The 17,605-nt window shown below is 34.4% G+C and overlaps 1 protein-coding gene across 2 annotated transcripts; it reads left to right on the forward strand.

Annotated features, from left to right (window-relative positions):
* Nucleotides 1-5,005: 5,005 nt before the first annotated feature.
* Nucleotides 5,006-17,465, forward strand: LOC122396740. 2 transcript variants are annotated; one of them, XM_043395384.1, is made up of 4 exons: nucleotides 5,006-5,125; nucleotides 6,053-16,472; nucleotides 16,561-16,800; nucleotides 17,050-17,465. In XM_043395384.1, exons 2-4 carry the CDS (start codon nucleotides 6,138-6,140, stop codon nucleotides 17,101-17,103), a joined length of 10,629 nt encoding a protein of 3,542 aa, XP_043251319.1. In that variant the 5' UTR covers nucleotides 5,006-5,125; nucleotides 6,053-6,137; the 3' UTR covers nucleotides 17,104-17,465. The 2 variants fall into 2 exon arrangements, with proteins under 2 accessions (XP_043251319.1, XP_043251320.1); XM_043395385.1 differs by having other exon boundaries at nucleotides 5,092-5,330.
* The last annotated feature ends 140 nt before the right edge of the window (nucleotides 17,466-17,605 follow it).

Raw genomic sequence — 17,605 nt, forward strand, 5'->3', positions numbered from 1 at the left:
GGTACAGTGCAGGAAACTGAAACCATCAAAATAACTAAACTTTTTTCGCGACCACGTTCACACAGAGTAATAACGGTTTCTACTTTTTGCAAATTTATATTTCTACCAAAATAAGCATAACTCTTGGATACCGGATGTGCCTAGGTTCTACACTAAATGCGTGTCAGGAGAAAATTGTTTCGTGAGAGTATCTTGATTTTTCTATCGCTCTACTAGTTAACAGTATAAATAAACAATATTTATTTCAATTCTTTACAAAGTATACGAAGCAAATTGTATAATATTAATTTTTATTTTAACATGTTTGCAACTGCTTATAGCGTGAAAATGAACGACTAATAAAGAAGCACAAGCATTTAAAAATTAAACTGAAAGGGTTCAAATAGTATTTGTAAGTATAAGCATATGAATGCGTAATTCGAACGCACACGTAATTCAGAAAATAACTCTTGAAATGCACGTAAATATATTCCATAATGCAGCTACTAAATTTGAATGGCAAAAACATTGATAAAGCGCACATGGAAAACATTAATTAAAGTTACCTAATTTTTTTTTCTGTTTCTAATTAAGATTATTCAATTTTACCAAAATAGATAGGGATATTTATAGTACACACTGTACCAACGAATGGTTCAGTAACATGAAAATATACCAATGAAATATTCAGTTTTCTATAGGAAACGCAAAACACTTGGTAGCAGTGATTCTTGTCGTTTAAGGGGAAAGTTACTAAATTTAATTAGGATACCCTCGATTATATTTAAAATAAATATTAAATCTTGAGATCGTGTTCTCGACAAACTATTTGTGACCTTTATGGCGTTAATATCAGATCTTTGGAAAAATTGTTGCTTCGAATATGGGGTTTTCTTTTCTAAATCTGTCACTGCTTTATGTTTCACAAGCATACATAAACCAGGTCTTGTTCAAAATTTTCGCATGTACACGAAGGATCTTGAATGATCGTTATCCTAATCAGTGATGTAGCTGGATGCATCTAAATTATAATAGTTCGTTCCAGAGATGCCAGAAAAGCACCGCCGGGTGCACACGCACACATGCCAGATACGCGTACGTGAGCTCGTGGAGTTTCGGAAAGTCGACAAAGGCAAACTGACGCATGCCCTCTTTCTCGATTCTCCGAAGCTGCCCGAAGTAATTTCGGATCGCCTCGTGGGAGTCGAGAGAGAAAGGCTCACATTTGCCTTCTCGCTCTAAACAACTGAAATCCGACCTCCCGTCAACGGCATACGATTTGGATTCTCGAGCCGAGATTCTCGACTGCCCAGGCATTTTTACTTTCCGACCTATGTAGGCGCACATAAGCAAAGTACCCATAATGAAAAAAAAATTTTGTAAAATTTATTTTACGGAAATACACGTTTTAAGACCTCCTGATCATATTTTAATTATTGAAAAAAAAGAAATTTTTTTTTATTCCCATGTATGAGCACACATATGTATATTATTAATACGATTTTTGAAAATCAAAATACTTTAAGATTGAAAATTAATAAATTAAAATGAGATTCCACTCTTTACCAGTATTGTGCACGCTGTGGTATTTTTCAATAAGAAGAGTTCTTACTTTTATAACATAAACAAAACAGTAGAATTAATAATTGCAGAAATTAATTAATAATGATTTTCCTCGATTGTTTTGAAATAACCGTATCAATTGGTTATGACGAACTAAATAGAACTAACTAGAAACAAAGGAAAAGTGATCCCGTTTGCCAGTTTAATACAAAGTATGGGTTGTATCTTAAATTTTAAAAGGACATAGTCGAATATTTTTAAAGGTACAAAACATAGCGTTTCATTGTAGAACAGTAACATAAGTTAGCAGGTAATGTCATAAAACTGTTTTTCCCAGCTATATCTGTTAGGAACTTGGCGAGGTTTACGATACGGTCGCTTGTGAATACCGCTATTTTTGAGGATAGCTAATTTCAATTCGCTTGTTAATAGTTACAGCTAAACGAGGAGTCAGGGCCCTAAAGAATCATTACAAAATTGAAGCAATTAGGAAGGGCCCTGCTCCGTCGTCCTCAATAGCGATTGACGTGTCATAAACCTTACAACTAGTCGCGCGGTCGAGTAACGACCTTAGTACCTGGGCACGGTCCCCGGTCGGGTGTTAGGAATTTTCCATTTCCAGGGAGGTCTAGTTTGTACCCCGACTGGTGGGCGGCAACCTAGACTAGGCGGTTTTTGGAAATCCAACCCCCGACCAGGGATGTCGACCGATTGGTCAGGTCCTTTACGCCTCATCGGCAATTTTAGTATATAAGAAGAACATTGGAAGAGTTTAGTTAGATTAGCAACAGAATCATAGTTAGAAACGTTACTGTATTACTTATTGAATTCAATAAACACCAAATACACAACCATTAATTTCCTTCAAACGAAGGTGGTCCTTCGAGTTTGTATTAGTCGGCACACACGTGCAAACTCAACAATTTCCGAACGAGCAACACTCGACCACGGAAAGAACAATATCCCTTTTTACCTGAAGTATAAGGTAAAAAGTACGAGCTACAAGGTACGACTATCCGAAAATCGTTCACATTTTATCAATGTGTTGCGACGCAGGATGACGATCTGTCCGTGGTTCAACGGATCGTTTGCGTTCGCTATTCCTCGTTCAACTTAATGCACGAAGAGTCGTGATGTGATAAGATTTTAGACTGAGGTTAACACACCTTTTGTAACAATGTTTTAATGTTTACTATAAAACAATATATATACAATCGTAGAGTGTAGTGAGTGGTATTTGCTGTTTCTCGGTGAGTTCTGTCTGAGTTCTGTCTGAGTTCTGGTCTGATGGATGTGTGTTAGCGTCGTTGTCGAGGAGGTTAAGGTTGGGATTGGCTGCTGATATTTTGGGGAAAGGTGGATTGTAAGAATTAGGATTGGTCGGTTGTGTTGTGAGGGTGGATCTGAAAAATGGTCTTGAGGCGGAGCTTGAATGTTTAAATATTTTGGGAAATGTTGTTCGGTTAGGGCTAGCAGGTAATGGGTTTATTGCGGTGATGGGTACGTGATGTGCAGCTGTTGGAAAGGTCAAGTTTTTATGGGGCAATACTGGTCGCGAAGAGTGGTAATTGCCGAGCCTAAAAATGCTCGGCTGCTACGACCTTCTGGAGCTACCTGTGTTGGGGCTCAACACAATGTAAATGAAGCGGCCTTTCCATCAGAGTTAAATACAAAATTTTGTAATTTCTGTGAAAACAAAACTTTCAGTAAATGTACGTGGTGCTTGAAATTTTTATGTTTTGACTGTTTTTGTGAAAAGTACCATCCAGATTCATGTACTTCGTACATTGAAAATAACATATGTTAAATGTAATCGGTTAAATTTAACTTTAAAAAAAAATATTCGAAGGTCAGACAAAAATATAATGTCATATTTAGTGTACGCTTAAAGTATGATTGAAAAAATAAAAAAAAAAAGTTCAAGCAGGGTTCGAACCAGCAGAGCAGAAGAAGTTCGGAACTTGCAGGCAAAGACCTCATCACTCACGACACGCTGATTAGTGGTGAACATAGTTCTATTTCTGAAAATAAGTACCTGTAATAACTTTAATAATATCTCAAAGTAAAACCTAACCCAAAACCTGGTACTTACCATTCCAACTTTTCCTTGTTAGAAACGAGTTTTCAATTTGTCTTAGCGAAAATCGCAATCACATTTTGCACATTATTCTAAAACATTTGTGGTATTCGTTTTCAATGCGATTTAAGTAAGCATGTAATGTATAAGATTTAATTTAATGTTTTCTTTTCCAGAGAAGATAGAGAAAAAGTTTATATAATTTTTTTTATATAAAATTTAATTCGTCCTAAGATTTATATGAAACATTTAAAAGATTTTTTATACATTATGTCTATATATCGGAACAACTATGAAACAAGAGGTATAATCTGTAAGGAGTGTATGTGTGTGGCTAGGAGAACCGTTATCGTTTGCGTCGATAGGAGTGTTTAGTCTAAGCTAGAGTAGGTATCGAGTGAGGTGTTTAGGTTTAAGCTGAAATACGTTTTAGAGACTGCGTCTCGAACGTGCGTTTTGTTTAGATCATTATTATAAGATAGGAATAAGGAAGGGTCGACTTTGACTGCAGGAACGTCACTCTGTATCGAACGTTAGTCGAGAGCAATCACAGTTTTACGTTTATGATCTTTTACGTTTACGTTTTATGTCTTTCTTTTATGTTCTTTATGTTAAATAGTTAGTAAATATTAAATAATATAATTACATCGTTACGTTTAGTGTTCACGTATTTGAATCCGTCCACACGCCTTTGAAATGAGAACATAAAACTTAAATGTAAAGTTTCATTTAAATTCATTCAGCTATTTATATTCAATCGTATTAATAATATACATATGTGTGCTCATACATGGTAATAAAAAAAAATTTCTTTTTTTTCAATAATTAAAATATGATCAGGAGGTCTTAAAACGTGTATTTCCGCAAAATAAATTTTACAAAATTTTTTTTTCATTATGGGTACTTTGCTTATGTGCGCCTACATAGGTCGGAAAGTAAAAATGCCTGGGCAGTCGAGAATCTCGGCTCGAGAATCCAAATCGTATGCCGTTGACGGGAGGTCGGATTTCAGTTGTTTAGAGCGAGAAGGCAAATGTGAGCCTTTCTCTCTCGACTCCCACGAGGCGATACGAAATTACTTCGGGCAGCTTCGGAGAATCGAGAAAGAGGGCATGCGTCAGTTTGCCTTTGTCGACTTTCCGAAACTCCACGAGCTCACGTACGCGTATCTGGCATGTGTGCGTGTGCACCCGGCGGTGCTTTTCTGGCATCTCTGGTTCGTTCTAACTTTATTAACATTTTTTGCTTAATGCCATTGGTTTTTCGATCCTTCGAAACTTTATAAGATCATATGCATGCGATTGGGCATAGTAAGAAAGTGGAAGGAGAAATTCCGAGTGCACCTGCACCCGGTGCGCGGTCTGGTAACACTGTGGTCGATACGATCGAACGCGAGATTATGTGGAACGTAACTAAGCTACATACCTGGTTCCAGAAGACGCGTGATATCTGTCTAGCAGTCGTGTCCAATATGGCGTTTGTATTGTGAATTGCATTAACGTGCAGGTAAGACATGGTAAAACTTGATCGTTTTTCGATTTTCATCCGGCAGATAAATTAAACGATGAAAATCTGCATAACTTATGGTCGTGACTTCATGCGTTTGCTGGTACTTCTAATCGCGTTTTGTAGAACTGAATGTTAACGCAACATTTTCCTTAAAATATGTGAACTTTGTCAACCTTTGCACCTTCAAGGTCCGGATATTGAGGTACGTTTTCGATGACAGGTGTGTCTTACGAAAAAAAAGTGTTCTTTATCGAATTATTTCGCAAAAAAGACCAAGTTTTTACAGAACGAAAAAAAAAAACGTAGTTTGAGACAGATTCGTCAAATGATTAAATCCGACGTTGGCAACTGTTAGCGTATTTAGGTCTGAGCGAGGCAGAGCTGAATAAAATTTGCAATATGAGTGTTTTAAATTCCGTTACAAGTAACGAATGTCGAAGCGAATATAAATAAAATAATATTTCAGTGTAAGATGAAAATATAAAAAACGAAGTAGTTTTATTTGAATAATAAAAAACTTAAATAAAATGAAAGGTATAATTGATTGTAAATTAAAGTCGAAACAAAATTTGGAATGGGAGCGTGCTATGGGCTACTGGTTTGTAAAATCTGTTCTACATTTCAGTTGTTTGCTATTGAAATAAATCTTTTGTTTGTATTTATTTTGGCGCTTACTATTTGATGTAATGTTTTAAACAATTAAATCTCAAATGTGTTTATTTCAAGTAAACCAATTTCTATTTAATGTAAAATATTACAGGTATATCCAAATATTAGGGCATTAATAAATATAAAATGAAGATATAGCTTTATGATTTAGAAATTTATTCATCTAGATAGATTTTTATTTACATCAATTAAACAAATATTTAATGCTATTCATACGATTGCATTTTAATAAAAATTTTCGATTTATTTCCACAGGTTCTGCTCCTGCCTCCAGTGCAATTGCTTTTGTAGATAAAGGGAATGAGATAAACATAGCAAATCTGTAGTCAAACAATGTACAATGAACTACGGTGGGAATTTGCCAGATTGGCACCAATTTAATGCCCCACAGACGAATGAAGTAACACCTACAACTCAAAATGTGAACTCTGGTCATTTGACATTCATTCCTGGTGTTAGTCCACCAACGTTGAATGCACATAGTCTTAGCTCAGATGGTTTCAATAAGCATCAAACTGAATCCAACTTCAATTCAAGAAATTTCCAATCCTATAGTAATGTCTCGAGTGGTCCAAATCTGTCTAACAACAGCCCTCTCACGTCCATGGTACAAATGCAAAACTGCATTGGCCATTATGGTTCTCCAAATACAAGAAATCCTATGCTAGATAACTTGAATGTTTCTGTGAATCCTAGAAATAATGCAATTGGAACTATAAATGATGAAATAGGATATAGAAGTAACCAGGTGCCTTTCAATGGACCTATTGGTCACTTAAGTGGGCCAAGTTGCAATCTAAATGCAGCAACTGGGCCTGCTCCTGGCCCTGGGCCCCAAACTAATTCTGGACCAGGACCTGGAACTAATCCTGTAAATGGAAATGGGCCAGGTTCTATGTTTGGATCTGGCCCTAGACATGGACATGGACCTGTATCTGGATCAGGGCCTGGACCAAGCTCAGGAGCGGGAAATATGGGATCAAGGAATACTAATATTGGTTCAGTACCCCATGGAAAACCTGGACCTTCCTCATTTGTGCCTTGTAAGGGGCTGTGCTGTAATACAGATCCTAACATTAATTATCAACAATGGGAAAAATTTGGATCTTATCAAAATAATACATCGTACACGGACAATGTACACCCATCAAGCTACCAAATAGAAAACAGGCACTTCGGGAATAATTGTAATTTTAGAAAGGACAATTTAAAAAGTAAAGAAGCAATGGGATCTGTAATGCCGAATGTATCTGCTGTAGATCATAGAAGAAACTTCACCGATTACAAATACCATAAAGATCATTTAGCACATAGAAACTATTCAGCATCTTCAGGCGTGTTTCATAACTATTCTATACAGAATTACAATTATTCACCCGAACATCAAAAGTACCCTTATCCTGTTAAAGGACATCCAAAGAGGAATAATATGAATATGTCAAATTCAGGAATGCTTAAGCATCAAGAACAAAATTTTATTGCTCAACAAAAATTTAATAATAAACCATTTCATTATCAAAATGAAAATATGTTACCTGAAGGCGTGCCTACTTTAAATGTTACCGGAAACATTGCATCAACCTCCCAGAATCCTTATTTTAGTTCACAATATGCAAGGACCATTCCAACGGAAATATCTCGTGAATGTCAAGAAACTACTGATAATGTTGCAGTAATAAATAGAATGCCAGGTACTTATATGCACAATTCTCCTGCTCAACAACAAGTTTATCAACATAAAATTGCAATGCAAAAGTTTTCAATGGAAAACCATCTTCGGGAATTGAGTAGAATACCCGGGTACCAATCACATCCAAAATACAAAGAATGTATTCTGAGGTACAGAGAAATATTGAAATTACAGCAATCAACGGGTTATCAAAATCCCATTCAACAAACATCGCGTGTTGCAACGCCGGTTAACGCTGTAGTACCACCGATTAATTTACAATTTGATCAGAATGGTATGTTAATAAACTCAAATTTCGTGGCGGAAGGTTTTCCTAAATTGCAGCATACACCGACTGCAGAACAACAGTCGAAAAGTATGGAGAAACAACAGAAGGACCAAGCTATTGCTATAGCCAATGAAAAGTGTCAAGAAACACAACAGTCAGGACAATTAATGGTTCCCTCGCAAAGTGAACATACTTCTTCCTCGTGCGCGCAGAACTTTCAAAAACAGTTTTCAATACACAAAGACTTTAATCAAAACCAATTAAAAGTACAAACGAGCGAGAGTCGTAGGTTTGATGCCCTGAATACGGATACTAGCAACAAAACAATGATGCAACAGAAAGCTTCTAAACAATTTGCCAATAAACCAGACCTTGATGTTCGACAATTTTTGGCCAATTGGGACGAAACTGACGACGAAGAGGGACCGACATCGAATTTGCCAGATACTGTTTTAAGTGATACCACTCCAGTCGTAGTCGTGAGCTATGAGAACGTAGATCTTTCAGCGAAAACACCACCAAATATAGAGGTGTCCAGAAGGGACAGCTTCGATTCGAACGAAACGACGTTGAACAACGAGAAAGAGGCCGAAGTAAACATGGTAACAACGCAAGATTGTTTGACGATATCGTATTCGGCGTCAAAAAGCACTGAAATTGCCAAAACCACTAAACGGACTATAGAAGAAGGTGTGGTAAAACCTGGGAGTATCTTACATTGTATAAGCAATGGTCCTGATGAGATACCCATGATACATATAGTAGATAATTTAGAAATAAGCAACATTTTAGGAGCGTCCGAAGATCAGGTTATAGAGACTTTAGAAAAGCAAAAGACAATATCGTTTTTTAGAGAAGCTAATAATGAAACAAAAGCGGTCGCTCTTAAAAGTGTCGAACAGCATAACAAAAATGAAACTTGTGTATTGTCTACTAATTACAATACGTCTCTTAGTAACGTGAATAAGAATACAAACATTCAGGATTCTAGGATTTCAGAAACAATTCAAACGGCCGCCGCATCGATAAATAATCAAGAACTGAGAGTATTATCAGCATCAGCAAAAAGTAATTTGGACATTACTGACAATCTAGATCTGAAGAAGCAAAGCAGTTTCGCCAGTGAAGAATCCCATAATCCTGATGACATAAGCTTACCAGATCTACCGACATCTGAGTGTACACCGATCTCCACAACTTTGAACACACCTATTCATTCTGATAGCGAGGAATCTTCGCAAAATATCGAAGATCTATCTATATCTACGAATCCGATAGAAGTAATGCAAAACAGTCCGGTAATTAGTTTCACACAGTCTCCAGTAAAAATGGAACCATATGGGCAATTGAGCAGCGGGGATAGACTTAAAAATAGATCTCTTGGTACATTAGAATTGGAATTTCAAAAAGAAAATAGTTACAAAGACAACGACGCTACTAGTACTCATGAGCAAGAAGTAAATCTTAGTAATTTCGACTTCTCTGCAGGTAGTTCTAAAACAAAATCTGCTGAGATTGTTAGAGATAAGCAAGTCAAGAGTCTTAGAACTAATATGATAAAAAGGAAAGTTTTCTTAATAAATAGTAAAGAAAACGATGCAAGAGTTTCAGACACATGTGCTGCTTTAACATCCATCGCGTATGAACTAGAGGTTCAACAGGAGGCAGTAGAAAGTGAAAAGAATTCGGAATGTGGATCTCCTAACTCTGTGCATGACGGAAAACATAAAGGTTTGAGAAAATCAACAGATTCAATGAAATCTGTAATTCAAAATAGTGACTCTATAACAGATGTAAATAATATCGTACATGCCGTGATTTTAACTGATTCTAATGTAAATTTGACGAGTCCTATGGAGTCCGACGACGAAACTGAAGCATCCAAACAAGAAAGAGAGTTATCCAAGAGCCAGAAAATACAACATTTGAATGTATCTATTAATACTATTAACCCAACTCTGTCAGAAGCTGATTTAAACACAAGGAAAAGGATAAAGGAATCTGTGGTTTGGGAAGATAAATGCGCAGATGGAAATGTAGATAAATTATTGAAAGTCCAGAAAAGAAATGCGGAACATTTAACACAATCAAAACATTCTGACATGAAAAGATTCGTTGATGATGATTCAAACTCGTCTAAAGATGATGAACATTCTGTGTGCCATATGACTTCTCAATACAAGAATTATTCCGTTGCTGTGATAAAAGATAACACTATTTTAAGTAATCAGAAATCACACAGTACCACAGAGAAAATTGTAAATGTCTGCTGTGAAAAGTCACCTGAATTTCAGTTAAGAACAAACAATACCAAAGAGCTTTCTGAAGAGGTAAAACTTAAGAAACATGTTTCTAACAAACTTATTTCAACATTGCATGAAAATGTTCATTCTCAACATTCTAAGAGGTCCGAATTACTGCACAAAGATTTGGAAACTGTAGATGGAGATCTTAGAGTTACTACAGACGAAATACGTCTGTTGAATGAGTATAGAAGAAAGAAAGATAGATTGCAGCAAGATAAAAATACAGAAGAAAAATTACAAACGGTAAATGATAATACGGTTTATCATAAAAACAATAAAATGGAATGCTCGCAACTTAAACAAAACAATGAATTATTAGCAGTACACAAAGAAAACCTGGAACAGAATGTTTCATCTCTGGTTAATGTAAATTCTGAGAATATAGAAACGCCAGAGGAAGTAAACAGACATGGGTATTCAAAGAGTTTTGTTAAAAATGTTAACTCTGACTTTGGAATTCAAGTTGCGAACGTGAACTTAAAAATTAAGGACAGCGAACTTGGAAAAGAATTGATCTTAAGAGATAACTGTCAGGAGCACATCAAAGATTCTCTGGACGGGATAAAGATCGAGATAAATTTTTCGCGTACAGAGCGAAATTCGAAAGGACAGGAGCAGAATAAACAGTTATTATATGAGAATTTCAAAGCACTAGATGATCGGAACGTGTATGAAATTGATAGTTCGCTTCCTTATTCCATTCCCACCTATTCTAGTAATACACTAGACTGTCAGCGTCGGCTGCATTGTAAAGAACAAGAAACAATGGACAATTCGAAAACTTTTGATAAAGTTCATAAAGTAATTGAAAAATCTTCTACAATAGTAGACGTTGCTTCTGGTGAAGCAAATAAAACTGAAAGCAATGCAGCAACACCAGCTACAGACACAAATGTATGTACCACTCTCAAAAAGAATGGAAGAAATTTATTAAAAGCAAATGAAGATGCTTTAATATCTGTTACTTCCAAAGCAATGCGTAATTTAACTTCAGAAAGTCAGTGTTTTAATAAATTATTACACAATAATGTATCGTGTAAAGATACATCAAAATCAGAGGTAATTGAGGGTACCAATTATTCTCATGATGTTGATACAATTAAGTCAAAATGTGCAATATCTAATACTGCCATAGTTGATGCAAATAATATGTTAATTAAGGCAAAGACTAATTTTGAGGAAGAGGATAGTTCTATGAACACAAAAGATGATAGTATAAATAGAATAAAAAAACAAAGTTCTAATGTACTAGAGACTTCTTCACAAGCAGCGATAGAAACATTAAAAAAGAACGACGAGAAAGAAGCGATTAGTGTGCCTCATATGTCAAAGACTGTGAAAAAACTACCAGAGCTGAATCTGGTAGAGTTGAGCACGAAATCGCTAAATTCCTTGAGCACTCTAAACTTCAATTTTGATAAGTTGGACTACAAGGAGTGCTCAGGTGTAAGTTTCGATCACGTTCGTCCGTACGTGGATGAAGTCGGTGAGATGGACGACAATTACATGGGAAAGTGGAAGAAGCCAAAGATAGATCACATTTTTGAAGACTGTGAAATATTCCAAAGTACCAGTGGGTACATAAATCCTATTTTTTCAAGCATAGATAAACTGGAGGAGAATATGCATACAGTTCCTGTGTACACTACCAAAGATGGAAAGATATCTTACAGTCCTAATCGAAGATTCGCACATCATGAATTGATGATGGAAACTCGCAAACGAGAGGGATGTTCTACACGAAAGTCTCACTACACTGATACTTGGAATAGCTATTACAGTTCAAAGTTTCGCAAGTTATACAAGAAAAAACGACACCATAGTTTCAGTGACAGGAAAAAACATGAGTTTAAAGACATGAAGTGCCTATATGAACGTAAAAGAAACAATTTGGACGACTTTTGTGAGAGAAATCATGTTAAGTATAAGGACTACATGCATGGCATTAAAAGTAACAATGCAGTTGTATGTAAAATATACAGCAGTAGTGATTCTGATGAGGAAATTGTAGACCGCAATAAGTATCGTATTGTTGAAGCAAGCAATCAGAAGAAGAGTCACACTATCGAGAATAAAGTTACTACAATTACTTCTAAATTGCATAAGAACGAATTGGTTACAGATGACTTAGACCTACAAAATAAAAATAAAGAAAGTACTACATCTGATGCGCACTCAAGCAAAGAGGAAGTCATTTATTTGGAAGAGACACATTTGGTTCAGTCACATACTTGCAATAAAAATAATAACGACAAAAATTGTCAGACTGCTGATAATAATTTGAGCAATATTCTTACTTCAGATGCACATACTTCAATCGTATTACATTCGAACTACGGGAACGCAGATGAAAATATTAAATCAGATGTAAATGAATTCTCAACATCAACTATATCCCAGGATTTTACTTCAGAAAACCTTCAGTTAAGCAAAGATAATGATTCAAATGATAAATATCTTAGTCCAAATCCTATTGTAACTGTAGATACAAATACTTCTAGCAATGTTAAAGAAACGATAAGTATTATAGATAAATTGTCGAATTCAAAGTTTCTGGAAGAAGTAGCTTTATTGAATAAGAATGATCAGATTCTTAGTTCATATTCTGATAAAGAGGACAAAAATGATGAAATGCAGGTTTTAGAAGATCCTGTACATAATAAGGAACAAACAGAAGAAAATAATCTAGAGATATTGGATATCCAAGCTTCCCCTTTGGGAACTGAAGATAATTCTGAAAATATGAACCATACTGAAACTTGTAAAGTCTTAAAAATTAATCAGACTAGTAACACGATTGAACAGAAGTCAGAAGATTTTTTAAAGCCAGAAGAATCCGCAAACGCATCTACCGAAATAATAGATACATCATTTATAAAGGATATGGGCGAAGTAAACGACGAAAAGCTTATAAAATTTGGGGAAAGTAATTTGGTCTGTGAACAAGAGAGTAATATTATTGAGAAAGTACAAACTTTAAATGAAGAACAAAAGCACGAAGAGAGTACAAATAAAGACATAGAAGAGAATATTGAATCTTTGGACTACGAAAACAGTGATTTGCCGAAAGACAGCTCAGAAATAAATACTGATACCTACATGAACCAAGAGGAGTTTGAATCTCAAATAATGAAGGTAGATACAACTGATCAACAAGATCCAGAACATATTTTTGTTGAAACAGTTAAGAATGATAGAAATGTAAATATGAATTGTGAACAAGCAAATGCTGCAACAGTTGAAAAATTTGAAGAGTCGATTTTTGCAGATCTTTCCAAGAACACAGTTTATATTGAGAATGAGAATATCATTGAAAACAATGTGGAAATTCTTTTACCAAATATAAAGGATACTCCAACAGATCATTCAATGGTATTATTTGATAATTTAAAAACGCATTCAAATATAAATTGCCTTAATGAACTTAAAGATGAACAAAAAATTAATCTTAATCAAGATTCTTCGATAGAAAATGAGATGCCAGTTTTGAGTGTATACTGTGCCACCAAAGATTTTTCAACTGAGGATACTGATAGTAGAAAAAATGAACAGGAAGGAAAAGAGTGTCAGTCGTCGTCTTTTAATTCTTATAAAAGTCCAGGCCATTCGTCAGAAAACAATGCAGACATGAAAGCAATACCCAAGCTTGTCATAAAGAAAACTGAGTCATTAAGTTCAAAATCAGAATGTTCATTAGATTATGCAGAATTTGAGAATCTTGCTCATAAATATGATACAAAACTCTTAACTGATGTACGCCAAAAAATACCAAAAATGATAATTACGAAAAACAGGTCTCGCTCGGTAACCCCTACTGTTGAAATTTTGGACAGACCTAAATCTGAAAGAATACAACAGACACCTTCTTCAGAATACAGTGATACCTGCATAGATGTGGATAATAGTGATTCTGAACTGTACACATTAAAATATAATAATTATGCAAGCAAAGTACCAAAAGTAAAAATAAAATTAGAGGATATATCTTCTAAGGACTTAAAGTTATATTTGAAAAGAAAAGCTATTAAACAGAGCGTTTCAAAGGTAAAGATTAAAAAAATTAAAACACAGGAGAATAAGACTTCAACAACGAAATTTGAAACGGAAGATAGTTCAGAAATAGAAACGACTGATACTGATAACGATGAGAGAACTGTACGGGAGTCATTAACCAATGATGCTGAGAAAGTACCAAAATTGAAGTTAAGAATGCAAGAAGAAGGCAAGTCTTCATCGCCAGATAGAACCAAAGAGAAAGATATGAGTATTTCGAAAATGCCTTTCAAAAAAACTAGGAGAACAAGAGAAGAAGATACAAGGCATTCTATAAAATACGATAAAACTAAAATTAATGATGATGAGATAAAAGGAAAATATTCACAGTACATTACTGAAAAAATTCCCAAAGTTATAATAAAGAGAACACAAATTGGTACAGAATTCAAATGCGAAATTAGTAAATGTAAGAAGACTTTAGAAATTGAAACATCAAAGTGGCAACCAAAAGTTAAACTACAAAGACTCGAAGTTTTGGATCATATGGTCATGGATTTAAATCAATCAAAAGTCATATTGAAAGACAAATCTTTTATAAAGACAATGACCAATATGTCTGTACATACTGAAGATGATATTAGTAATAAAGATTTAAATCACAATAGTAAAGTAAAACTATGTAGATCTAGTTCAACATCAAACTTGTCTCCTGTTAAGTGTAAACAGAGAAGATTATCTGACCCTGATTACACGAAAGTAAATGCAAAGTCAGTTGATTTCATTAGTACTAGCCCCAGAGACAATAAACATAAATCACTGAATATTAATGAAATATCTAATCTCAAAGCAGTTGACACTGAGAACAAAAATTTGAAAAGGAACAGTAAGAAAAGACTACTTTCTCAACATAGTAAGGTGAATTATAGTCAAAATGATGAAAGTGAAAATGAGATGAAAGAATCAATTAAATCTAAGAATATTACAGAGAGCTCCTTTGAAAATCTTTTAATGAATGATAACAATGATCTAGTGGTTGAGAAAAAGGAATATTCATCTTTTGGGACCAAGGAAAATACGTCTTGCATAGAAGATAAACTTGTAAGATCTGGTATTATACGTTCGCGTAATTTTGATGATACTGACAATTCCATAATTAAAGTTGACTCTTCAGATGAAAGTCAAACCACTATAGAACTTCTACCAGCGTCTCCCGACAGCAGTGAAGATGAATCAAAAAACTGTAAATTTGAAAGTACAAATAGACTACATATAAAAGATGCAGTACCAACTCAATTGGAGTTGGAATTAGAACTTATTGATAATAGTAATATACAACGTTCAGATATACTTGAGCCGAAAATTAATGAACTAAACTTCATGAACATCGAAAAATGCGATCATCCATCACAGTTCAGAAAATACACTAACAAAGAATTGGCGAAAGCATATTTCAGTAATCTTCAATGTTCTTCACGAAATACCTTCGACCAACACAAGGCACAAAGTCCAGAAAGAAATTCAAATAACTATTTTTATTGTAATGACTTGTTAGTTAAAGAAGTATTAGCTGCTAAGGAAACACTAAAGAAATGTCTAACGCGATCTATAGACGAAAATACAGAGAAGAAAATATCGAGACATAAAACAGTAGCAGAAAAGAAGCAAGGTTTAAGTTTCAATTTTAAGAACCTTGAAAAGTCCTATAGTAAGTCTGAAGATGTACACTGTAACAATGATAATGAAAATGTGAAGATACATAAAAAATCTGGAAGTCCAGAAAAGAATGACCATAAATCTATTCTTAAATTAAACATTGGGGAAGTAGAAGATAAATTACCCTCTGCAGGGAAAAACTTAAAATCAAAATTAAATGAGTTACAAGATGAAATACCTTACTCTACAGAAAGCCCTACAGCTTCAACCTGCGGATATATTGGTGTATCCGAGTCAACTACCATTTCTTTAAAAGCTACTAAGAAATTCGGTCGAATTACAACAGATGAAGAATCCTCAAATATAACAGCAGACAGTTTTCATCTGACGAATAAGGAAAGTAACATACATGATACAGAAATGTTACAAGGCGAAATATCCGAAGAGAAAACGACTAGTAGTACTAAAAATCAGAAAGATAATAACAGTAGAAATGAAACAAAAACAAACGAAGACAATATGCCATTATTAGTGCCAGAGTCTGCTTTAAATTTTGATTCCAGTTCAGATAGAGATAGTTCCAGATCTCCACCTGTTATAACGAACCAAGAAGAAGCGGAAAATGGGACAGAAGATGCAGAAGATATGAAGAGTAAAGTAATAACTCCAATTGAGAAAGTAGAAGAGAACGAGAAACATTCCTACAAAGACTGTGAAATGACTATCGCTGATATTATTACGCAATTGGCTTACCATGAAAAAGTAGATAAAATTTTATACTTTTTATAATTAAAAATATTAGACATTCAATGTTTTCAACGAACCTAACAATTTTAATATTATGTTGCAGGCAACAATCAAACATAGAAGATACTGCAATTTATGTGAAAGATGGTTTCCTACAACTTCACGACATCGACGACATTTAGCTGGATATCAACATCGTTACATGGAATTGGCACAACGTAAAAGTATCCATGCTCTTTTCATTCTGTTCACTGGCAAGCCCTGTCCAAGACTCTTGCCAGCAAACATTTTTCGCAAAGATTGTTCCATAGGAGAATTAACGCCTTTACAAATCGCTGTTCAGGTATAATTATATAATTCGTTTTTATTTTATTAATACTCTACGGCCATGTAGAATAAGGCGCGAGCTCTAAAAATGGTTTTTACGATTTTACTTTTTCTAAATCTGTGATATTCGGTTCCTAATTTTGTTTAGTCTTGTGTTAATTAATTTTTTAATCACAGAAATTATATGTTTTACATACTTAAAGAAAAGTGAATTACTCGTCGATATAAGTCAACAATGTGTGATATTATTAATTATTTGTTTCAGGATATTGCAAAATATGTAGAACATACACAACAGGATTTTAAAACAAAAGAGTGATAGCACCAATCACTGCAAATTATTTTGGCTGCGTACATACATTCCCTGTGATTGCCTATAGTGGAAAAAATAGTGTGAGTACCTCTAAAAATAAAGTACTGTAAAGAACAGTAAGTGAAAAAGTCTGTGACACTTTCAATCTCAATTGAATTGTACATGTTCATTATATAATTACTTCTAGTAGTAATAATATTACTATTGTACAATTACAAAAAGAAATTAACATCTATGAACTGTGCAAAAATGCGTTGTTGATCGATGTTAATTGTTAAAAGTTACTTGAAAAAAAATTATTTTGAGTAGTTAGATATTTAGCCAAAGATTTTAGCTACAAAGTACATGTTAGATTATTTATAGTTTTCGAAGACTGCACAGTCTTTTATTTGTACAAATGAAGTTTTATGAGTAATATAATAAGTGAATGTGCTCGTTATAAATTTTTATTTATATTATGAAAAGACTTATACATATGATGTATAAATATACATATATATATATACAC

This window comes from Colletes gigas, unplaced genomic scaffold (genome assembly GCF_013123115.1).
Source record: "Colletes gigas isolate AHSC1104 unplaced genomic scaffold, ASM1312311v1 Colletes_gigas_Sc00008, whole genome shotgun sequence".
Lineage (NCBI taxonomy): Eukaryota > Metazoa > Arthropoda > Insecta > Hymenoptera > Colletidae > Colletes > Colletes gigas.

Bases quoted from the DNA above. Each gene is read 5' to 3' on its own strand.
- LOC122396740 (XM_043395384.1), top strand. From the start codon at position 6,138: ATGAACTACGGTGGGAATTTGCCAGATTGGCACCAATTTAATGCCCCA. The intron at 16,473-16,560 runs GTAGATAAAATT...ATTATGTTGCAG, and splicing joins AATTGGCTTACCATGAAAAA to GCAACAATCAAACATAGAAG. The intron at 16,801-17,049 runs GTATAATTATAT...TATTTGTTTCAG, and splicing joins CTTTACAAATCGCTGTTCAG to GATATTGCAAAATATGTAGA.